Raw genomic sequence first — 9987 nt, forward strand, 5'->3', positions numbered from 1 at the left:
AAATCAGGTTAGGATATCTGGTCGGCATGGACGAGTTGGACTGAAAGCTCTGTTTCCGTGCTGTACGTCTCTATGACTTCACAAGCGGTCCGGGTCTAGATTGCTCTGCCTGGAAGTGTAATGGAGGATTCAAAAGAGCTATGAAGAATAACTTGGCTGGAAACAATGTGCAGGGATATGGGGAAAGGGCAGGAGGGTGACACCGAGTTAGAATATTCTGAGTGGCAGTGCGGGCACAATGGGCTGAATGGCCATCTTTCTACGCTATAACAAAAATGTGACAGTATGCCAGAGTGAATTTATGCACTCCACCCCCCCGCCCCCCCACCCCGCCAACCACCACCACCACACCATCATCATATTTGAAAGTGGGGGGAAGGGGCTGTATACTGAATAAAGCCAGTGACCAGTCCACCACTTTCCCTCCCACAGCCTGAAGGGTTGCGGTGAAGTATTGGCCATCCTGCCCATCCCTTTGGCTTATTGGGGTCCTGACATTGCCAGTTAATGTCCTATTTCTGTCAATGCTGCAGTAATACACGTGCCTAGGAAATCTAGTGAAGATAAAAAAAGGATGAAAAGCAGGAAGATTGAAGTGGTATCTCATCTGCTCAAATCCCCAACCTTCACCTACCTCTCACCCCTCACCAAGCAGCCCTTACTTTATGTCTGGGTGACATCCCCCTTCTGGGCGGCATGTTGTCTCAGTGGCCAGCACTGTTGCCTCACAGCACCAGGGACCCGGGTTCGACTCCACCCTTGGGTGACTGCCTGTGTGGAGTACACACATTCTCCCCGTGTCTGCATGGGTTTCCTCCCACAGTCCAAAGAGGTTAAATGGTTTGGCCATGCTAAATTGCCAGTTGTGTCCAGGGATATGCAGATAGGTGGGTTAGCCATGCGAAATGTGGGGTTACAGGATAGGATGGAGTAGGGGGTTGGGTGGGACGCTGTAGACGAGATGGTCTGAACTGCCTCTTTCCTCACTGTCAGCATTCCGTGATTCTACTCAGAACTGCTTGAAATACCAGGAGTGGCCACTATTTGCTTCAGTGCTGCTGAGCATATAGCACTGCTGGCCCTGAAGAAGGGTTATATCCAAAATGTTGACTTGTCCACCTCCTGACGCTGCCTGGCTTGCTGCGTTATTCCAGCCTCCTCCTGGTCTACCTTGGATCTGCAGTTTGTTTGTTTGTTTTTTGGCTCTGGCTAATCTTTCCACACTGTTGGGAATCTAATCTAATCTAATGGTCCAGCAGTTCATGAGAGAGGGATTTCCTGTCCCCAATGGGCAGAAGTCCCATTCTCGCCCCTTGTTAAGGTCAGTTCCTCACTAAGGGGGCAGCCAGGTATAAAGTCAGCGAAAAACCCTCACCCCCAATTTTTCAAGCAGAGGAAAATGCCCTCCTGCAAACCTTCGCCCCGGTGATATTCACCCACATAGCCAAAAACCCTGCTGCAAACATTCACAGGTGTATCTTAAAGGAAGAAAAGAAAAGTTTTAGAGAGAAGAATGCCAGATCTTTGAGTCTTGATGTATGAAAACACTGCTATCAATGGTGGGACATTGCAGTATTGGAGTAAAAGTGGGCTATTCAGCCCCTCGAGCCTGCTTCACTTTTGAGCAGCATGAGGAGCGATGGTTTCAATGTCATTTGCCTGCACTACCTCCATATACTTTGATGGCATTAGCAACTAAACAGCGATCAGCTTCTGTCTTGAACTACAGAATGTGTCAGCTTCCACAAACGTCTGGGATAGAAAATTCCAAAGATCCATCCAAGAAGACCTTCCTCCTCACCTCAATCCGAAATGATTTGCCTTTTATTCTGAGGCTACTTCCACTGGTTCTAGTCGCTAAAGTCAGAGGGAATACCCTTTCTGCACCCTGTCTAACCTACATGGGGGAGGAAGCCAGAACTGGGAAAGTGCTGGTGTCTTGTTTCTTATTCATTCACGAGACATGGGAATCGCTGGCTGGGCCAGGATTTATTGCCCATCCCCAGTTGACCCTTGAAGAGGTGGTAGTGAGCTGCCTTCTTGAACCACATGACACCAGGTTATAGTCCAACAGGTTTATTTGAAAGTACTAGCTTTCAGAGAGCTGCTCCTTCGTCAGGTAGCTAGTCGGGCATGATCATAAGACACAAAATTTATAGCATCATAGTGTCATGTAACTAGATTGAACCATTGCAGTCCACCCAATGTGGGTTGAAGCATAGAAAGACTCCCTACAGTGTGGAAGCAGGACCTTTGGCCCTAGGGGTGGCACGGTAGCACAGTGGTTAGCAGTGCTGCCTCACAGCGCCTGAGACCCGCGTTCAATTCCCACCTCAGGCGACTGACTGTGTGGAGTTTGCACATTCTCCCCGTGTCTGCGTGGGTTTCCTCCGGGTGCTCCGGTTTCCTCCCACAGTCCAAAAAAGTGCAGGTCAGGTGAATTGGCCATGCTAAATTGCCCGTAGTGTTAGGTAAGGGGTAAATGTAGGGGAATGGGTCTGGGTGGGTTGCACTTCGACGGGTTGGTGTGGACTTGTTGGGCCGAAGGGCCCGTATCCACACTGTAAGTAATCTAATAAAATAAAACACGATCACCAGTCCATGCTGACCCTCCAAAGGGTATCCCACCTAAACCTATTCCCCTACAAATCTACATTTACTCCTGACTAATGCACCTAACACTATGGGTAATTTCCCATGGCCAATTCACCTAACCTGCACATCTTTGGACTGTGGGAGGAAACCCGCACAGACACAGGGAGAATGTGCAAACGCCCCGCACAGTCGCCCGAGGCTGGAATCGAACCTGGGTCCTTGGCGCTGTGAGGCAGCAATGCTAACCACTGAGCTGCCCCACAATGCCCTTACAGCGGGTATTCCAGGATCTTGACCCAGGATTTTGGAAAGTTGCAAGAGGAGGGGGTAGCAGAGACAGGGAAGGGGAGGTCACTGAGGGATTTGAAAACAAGAGTGAGAATTTCTACCTTTGGTGGAGAACGGCTTGAGTGAGGGGCAAGGCTCAGGCAATATCATAGAATGCGAGTATATAAAAGCTCCAAATGGTCATTGGTTAAACATACGGATGATAATGGAATAGTGTAGGTTCCACAGGCCAGCGCATCATCGAGGGCTGAAGGGCCTGTACTGTGCTGTAATGTTCTATGTTCTCATATGCTGCTACGTAAGTTTTTTATTTCAGTCACAACTGAATAAATATTTTCACGGTAAGCCCCAGCCAATGGCAGGGATGCTCATGCTGTGTTGCTTGTTTTCAACACCAGTGGACGTTGCTTCTGTTTGTCATACCATGTTGTGGGATAAACAAGAGAAGGGATCCCACAGGGGCGTAGAGAGCAGGTGTAAATCACTGGGCATCAATCGCTAAAGTAAACCTGAAAGGCCCGTCCGGGGTTGTGTGGCCGTGGTAACCGATAAGCAAGAGAGACTTGACAACCTCTCAGCACCAAAATAACACAGCTCCCTTGTTGGTGATTTGTCCCACTCTCTTGTTGACCGTGAGACACTGCGGCAGGCGCACAGCTGAGTGTCTTGGGGCTGACATCCTTCTGAGATTGAGCCAGAGTCTTAACAGGTGAAAGGTTATTCTCCAGAGTCCCTGCCCCAAGCCCCATCCAGGTGAAAGCAAATCATAGCAACATTTATAAACAAAAAAAGGGATTATATTCTCGCTCAAATGTCAAAATGTCTGGGAAAAGGCTGTTTGGCCGGGTGCGGCCTACTGGAGGCAAGAGCAGCCTTCCCTCGAATTTTCTTCCTTGCACGGCAATAGCTTGCAGAACTGGAGGTCAATGCCACCATCGCCATGCCGACCACCAATGGGAATGCACAGAACCATGCTGTGGCTGTGCACGCCGCACAGTTTAGAGGGAACGTCGGTCAAGGGGGGGATTCTCTGAGAATGCATCAGCCCAGGTTGACAATTCTGAACTCTCAGTAACAGCAGCACCTTCATATCACAAATGGTGGCTACACCAGGTTAACCATGTTAATCATTCAAGCCTCATGATTGTGCTCCTTAGGGAGTAATCCACAGGCCCTGCCTCACGGTCTGGAGCCACAGATTCAAATCCCACTGGTGGAATTCAAATTTGGTTAATTAAAGCCTGTATTCAAAACACAAGGCAATTCTAGCCCCATCTAGTTTACTAATGCCTCCTGTTGTGGTGCAGTACTAGTGTCCCTACCTCAGAGGTGGATGTCTCAGGGGTTAGCACTGCTACCTCACAGTGCCAGGGACCTGGGTTCGATTCCAGCCTCGGGCGATTGTCTGTGTGGAGTTTGCACATTCTCCCTGTGTCTGTGTGCGTTTGCTCTGGGTATTCCAGTTTCCTCCCACAGTCCAAAGTTGTGCAGGTTAGGTGAATTAGCCATGAGAAATGCAGGCTTAGAGGGATAAGGTAGGAGGGTGGAATGCTCTTTGGACAACCAATATGGACTTAATGGGCCGAATGGCCTGTGAAGAGCATCCTGCTCTCTGCCCTATCCCTATAACCCAGTATTTTACCATGGCCAATCCACCTAACCTGCACATCTTTGGGCTATGGGAGGAAACCCACGCAGACACGGGGAGAATGTGCAAACTCCACCCAGACAGTAACCTGAGGGTGGAATCAAATCTGGGTCCCTGATGCTGTGAGGCAGCAATACTAACCACTGAGGCAGCCGTGTCAACTGAATGTTGTGCTGGATTTAGCATCCTAACACAGGGAAGGGTTTCAGAAAAGCAGTATTGTCCTGACTGGCTGAATGGCCTTCCTCTGTGTGGTAACCATTCTACGATCTTATATTTTTTAATTAATAAATGAAAAGAAAATGAGAAAGCTATAAGACTTTGTTTAATATTCCGGGAGAGTTACCTCCAGATTTTTATATACAGCAGTATCCAGGATATTAAACTTTAATCACTGGAGTTTCCTGGTCAATCCTGGAAGATCCATGACTCATGGAGTCATAGAGTCATAGAGATGTACAGCATGGAAACAGACCCTTCGGTCCAACCCGTCCAGGCCGATCTAGTCCCACCTGCCAGCACCCGGCCCATATCCCTCCAAACCCTTCCTATTCATATACCCATCCAAATGCCTCTTAAATGTTGCAATTGTACCAGCCTCCACCACTTCCTCTGGCAGCTCACGTACCACCCTCTGCATGACAAAGTTGCCCCTTAGGTCTCTTTTAAATCTTTCCCCTCTCACCCTAAACCTATGCCCTCTAGTTCTGGACTCCCTGACCCCAGGGAAAAGACTTTGTCTATTTACCCTATCCATGCCCCTCATAATTTTGTAAACCTCTATAAGGTCACCCCTCAGCCTTCGACGCTCCAGGGAAACCAGCCCCAGCCTGTTCAGCCTCTCCCTGTAGCTCAAATCCTCCAACCCTGGCAATATCCTTGTCAATCTTTTCTGAACCCTTTCAAGTTTCACAACATCTTTCTGATAGGAAGGAGACCAGAAGTGCATGCAATATTCTAACAGTGGCCTAACCAATGTCCTATACGTCCACAACATGACCTCCCAACTCCTGTACTCAATACTCTGACCAATAAAGGAAAGCATACCAAAAGCCTTCTTCACGATCCTGTCTACCTGTGACTTCACTTTGAAGGAGCTATGAACATGCACTCCAAGGTCTTTGTTCAGCAACACCTACTAGGACCTTACCATTAAGTGTATAAGTCCTGCTAAGATTTGCTTTCCCAAAATTATCGTGGTTTACATCAGCAGGATTGTGCACAGCACAGACAGAACACGAGAGGAGGTATGTCAATCTAGTGTCAAGCCTTGGTTAGATCTTGCTTCCAGCATTACAAGCAATCCTCCTGTCCATATTATAAAAGTATTTAGCTACACCAGAGAAATTGGCAAAGCCATTTCTAAGACTGAGATGAGAATGGAGAGGTTATCGCCATCAGGAATGACTGAACAAGCTGCGACTTTATTCTCCAATGAAGGAGTGACCTGTTTTGAGGTTGGAAGATTATGGCAGGGCATGGAATGAGCTGCCAGACGGGGCGGTGGAAGCTGGTACAATTACAACATTTTAAAAGGCATCTGGGTGGGTATATGAATAGGAAGGGTTCACAGGGCATGCTGGCAAACAGGATCGGGATGTCTTGTCGGCACAGAGTTGGACTGAAGGGTCTGTTTTCTGTGCTGTATGACTGTATGACTTGATAGATCAAATAACAAGAAAAAATAGAAGTACAGAATACGCCAGGCCCTTCGGCCCTCCAAGTCTGTGCTGATCACCAGGCTCTAACTAAACTAAAAAAAATGATAGCTTGGGGAACTAGAGGTCAATGCCACCATCGCCATGCCGACACCAATGGGAATGCATTGAACCATGCTGTGGCTGTGCACGCCGCACAGTTTAGAGGGAATGTCAGTCAAGGGGGAGATTCTCTGAGAATGCATCAGCCCAGGTTGACATTTCTGAACTCTCAGTAACAGCAGCGCCTTCCTATCACAAATGGTGGCTACACCAGGTTAACCATGTTAATCATTCAAGCCTCATGATGTGCTAGTTAGGGAGTAATCCACAGGTCCTGCCTCATGCTCTGGGGCCATAGATTTGGTCCCTATCCCTCTACATCTTCCCTATTCATGTAACCATCCTGATGCCTCTTCAATGTCACCAAAGTGCCTGCTTGCACCATCCCTTCTGACAGTGCGTTCCAGGCTCCTACCAATCCCTGCATGAAAAACATCCCTTGCACATCTCCCTTAAACTTTCCCCCCTTCTCATCTTGGCCCTGTGCCCCTTTGTCATTGAAACGTCAACCCTGGGGAAAAAGTCTCTGACTATCCACCGTATCTATGTCTCAAGCATAGGCTAAACAGCCTCTGAACAGCACTACAGCTCAGTAGTAGACTGATATATCCAAAGAGGAATTCAGGAAAAGTTTCTGGAACTTGCTACCACAGAGAGTAATTAATAAGAATAGAAGATTTAAGAGTAGAGAAGTGCATTCGACTCTTCAAGTCCACTCCACCTTTCAATGAGGTCGTGATTGATCTGATCTTGGTCTGAACTCTACTTTCCCATCTGTTCCCCACACCCCCAGATTCCCATGTATGTTAATAATTAATTGAGTTGAGTGAAGTGGGATTGAAGGAGCAGACCAAATAAGTAGATAGAGGAGAAAGCTATCGAAGGAGGTATTGGTGAGGTTCGAGGAAGAGGGTTCGGAGAATGCTCATTTGGAAGATAAATACCAGCATAGATCTGATGGGCCCAATGGTCTAATTACTAAATGTGAAGATATGGCAGAGATATTAAAGAGTTTTTTTTTTGCTAATGACAGTGGGGGAAGGAAGGGAGATGAAAAGTATGAATAGGGATAATTGTATTCAAAAGAACATTTACTGAAAGTTTAATAGATCCTAAGTGGTTAACCAATTATATCCTGAAGGACTGCTCTCTGGGCTGTCGGAGAAATATTGCCTCTTTACTCTTTCATGTGATGTGATGACAAGGCCAGCTTTCGATGCCCAACCCTAATTGCCCTTGACCTGAGAGGTGCTCTGGGCCATTTCAGAGGGCAGTTAAGAGCTGTATCTCTGAGGGCCTGGAGTCACATGTAAGTCAGGCCAGTTAAGGATGGTATATTTCCTTCCCTAACAGAGCCAAGTGAACCAGTTGTTTGTTTTTTTCACAACAAGTGACAATGGTAGTCATGGTCACTATTACTGAGATTAACTTTACTTTCCAGACTTTTTGTTTTAGATTAGATTCAGGCCCTTCAGCCCAACCAGTCCACACTGACCCTCTAAAGAGTAACCCACCCAGACCCATTTCCCTCTAACTAATGCACCTCGCACTATGGGCAATTTAGCATAGCCAATTCAGCTGGCCTGCACATCTTTGGATTGTGAGAGGAAACCGGAGCACCCTGAGGGAACCTACAGGGAGAATATGCAAACTCCACACAGATAGTCGCCCAAGGCTAGAATTGAACCTGGGACCCTGGTGCTGTGAGGTAGCAGTGCTAACCACTGAGCCACCATTGAGGCGATTGGAGATTAAATTCACATCCTATGATTAGAAAATCTCCTACTATAATGAACTTTTTTCCTTACTGTATGATAATTTTCTACTCCTTTATCATGCCTCCCATCAGATATTTCCCTGTTGTCATCTTAAGCTGCTATTTTAGCAGAGTTCTATCTCAGGCATGTGATGTATGGCATTGGTTAAGAACAATGCTCCAAATCTAACCACTCCCCCGAGCCAAGCTGTTTCCGCCCAGCTGCTCTGTCACTCTGATCTTGATCTCAACTCCACTTTCTTTTCCCCATAACCGTCGATTCCCATTTAAATCAAGAATTGATTTACGGGAAGGACATTAAGCTGGGGAAGGTTCAGAACAGGTTTACCAGGATGTCGCCAGGAATGGAGGGTTCGAGTTATAAGGAGAGGATGGGGACATTTTTCACTGGAGCATGGAAGGTTGCGTGGTGACCTTTTGGGGTTTATAAAATCATGAGGGGTATAGAGAAGGTGAACAGCAGGTGTCTGTTCCCTAGACTGGGGGATTTCAAGACTTTTTTAAGGTGAGAGGAGAAGAATTTTAAAAAGAATAAGGAGCAATTTTTTTACCCAGTGAGTGGAATGATTTTCCCGAGGAACTAGTGAATGCAGATACAGTTATAACATTCAACAGACATTTAGAAACATTTATGAATAAGAAAGGTTTGGGGGGATATGGACCAAGCGCAGGCTGTGGGACTAGTTTAGTTTGGGAACATGGTCGACATGGACTGGTTGGACCGAAGGGTCTGTTTCCGTGCTGGATGACTATACAACTGCCTTCATCATCCAGCCAGTGTTTGACCAAGTGTGGCATCAAAGAGGATCCTGGGAACACTGAGCTGGACTGAAGTCATTGACATGGCTGAGGATCCTGGGATTGTATTCATTAGAGTTTAGAAGATTGAGGGGAGATCTAATAGAAACTTACAAAATAATTCATGGTTTAGAAAGGGTGAATACTGGGAAGTTGTTTCCATCAGGTGGGGATACTAGGGCCCATGGCCTTAGAGTTAGAGGGGGCCAATTTAGAACGGAAATGAGGAGACATTTCTTCAACTGGAGAGAGGTGGCCCTGTGGAATTCGTTGCCATGGAGCACAGTGGAGGCTGGGACATTGAATGTCTTCAAGGCAGAGATGGATAAATTCTTTATCTCACAAGGAATTAAGGGATATGGGGATAGTGCGGGTAAGTGGAGTTGAAATGCCCATCAGCCACGATTGAATGGCTGAGTGGACTCGATGGCCCGAATGGCCTTACTACCACTCCTGTTTCTTACGGTCTTATGGTGCCCATGTCAATCACCAATCAACCATTCACACCCAGTAACTTCCTAACAGAAACTTTCTCTTTCATCATCTTCTCAGTTGAAAAGCCGAAGGTCGACCATCCCAAATATCCGTTAAACTTTGTGGGTGGCCTGTGCATAACGAACAAAGATTTTAACAGCAATTATGCAGACAAAGCAACTGACACGTTTGAAACAGAGATGAAGGAAGTTGGTAAACAGGTGAGCTTATAAAACCGTATACGATTGGTTGCTTTTATTTTTAACTGAAACACAAAGTTCACCGGGTTTAACTTTTAATGTCACTTTGCTGTTAGAGAAAGTTTGCTGATTGGAATCGATTATCAACATTTAGGAGGTGTGAAGATTAGGAAAGTGAGTGTGTGGTACTGATAGGCACGGGCGATAAACTGGCTTGGTGGTATACTCACTGATGAAAATGTGATGCTGGAAAAGCACAGCCGGTCAGGCAGCATCCAAGGAGCAGGAGAATCGATGTTTTGAGCATAAGCTCTCTTCATCAGGAATGAGGCTGGGCTAGTATTTCAGTATCTAAGATGAATTATATGAGTTCAAATCCTACCCCGGTGAAGTCTCAAATCAGACAACGTCTGCAATAAGTAACCTGGTAATCTGGTTTCAGATTAG

General features: G+C 46.7%; 1 protein-coding gene across 2 annotated transcripts in view; it reads left to right on the forward strand.

Annotated features, from left to right (window-relative positions):
• LOC122542255 (transmembrane protease serine 6) overlaps window positions 1-9987 on the forward strand; it is an 88311-nt gene that overhangs the window by 21047 nt on the left and 57277 nt on the right. For both annotated transcript variants that reach the window (XM_043679802.1, XM_043679803.1), the window contains exon 3: window positions 9419-9561. In XM_043679802.1, coding sequence (XP_043535737.1) covers window positions 9419-9561 — 143 coding nt within the window. The remainder of the gene's footprint in view (window positions 1-9418; window positions 9562-9987) is intronic.

The sequence above is a fragment of the Chiloscyllium plagiosum genome, chromosome 39, assembly GCF_004010195.1.
Source record: "Chiloscyllium plagiosum isolate BGI_BamShark_2017 chromosome 39, ASM401019v2, whole genome shotgun sequence".
Lineage (NCBI taxonomy): Eukaryota > Metazoa > Chordata > Chondrichthyes > Orectolobiformes > Hemiscylliidae > Chiloscyllium > Chiloscyllium plagiosum.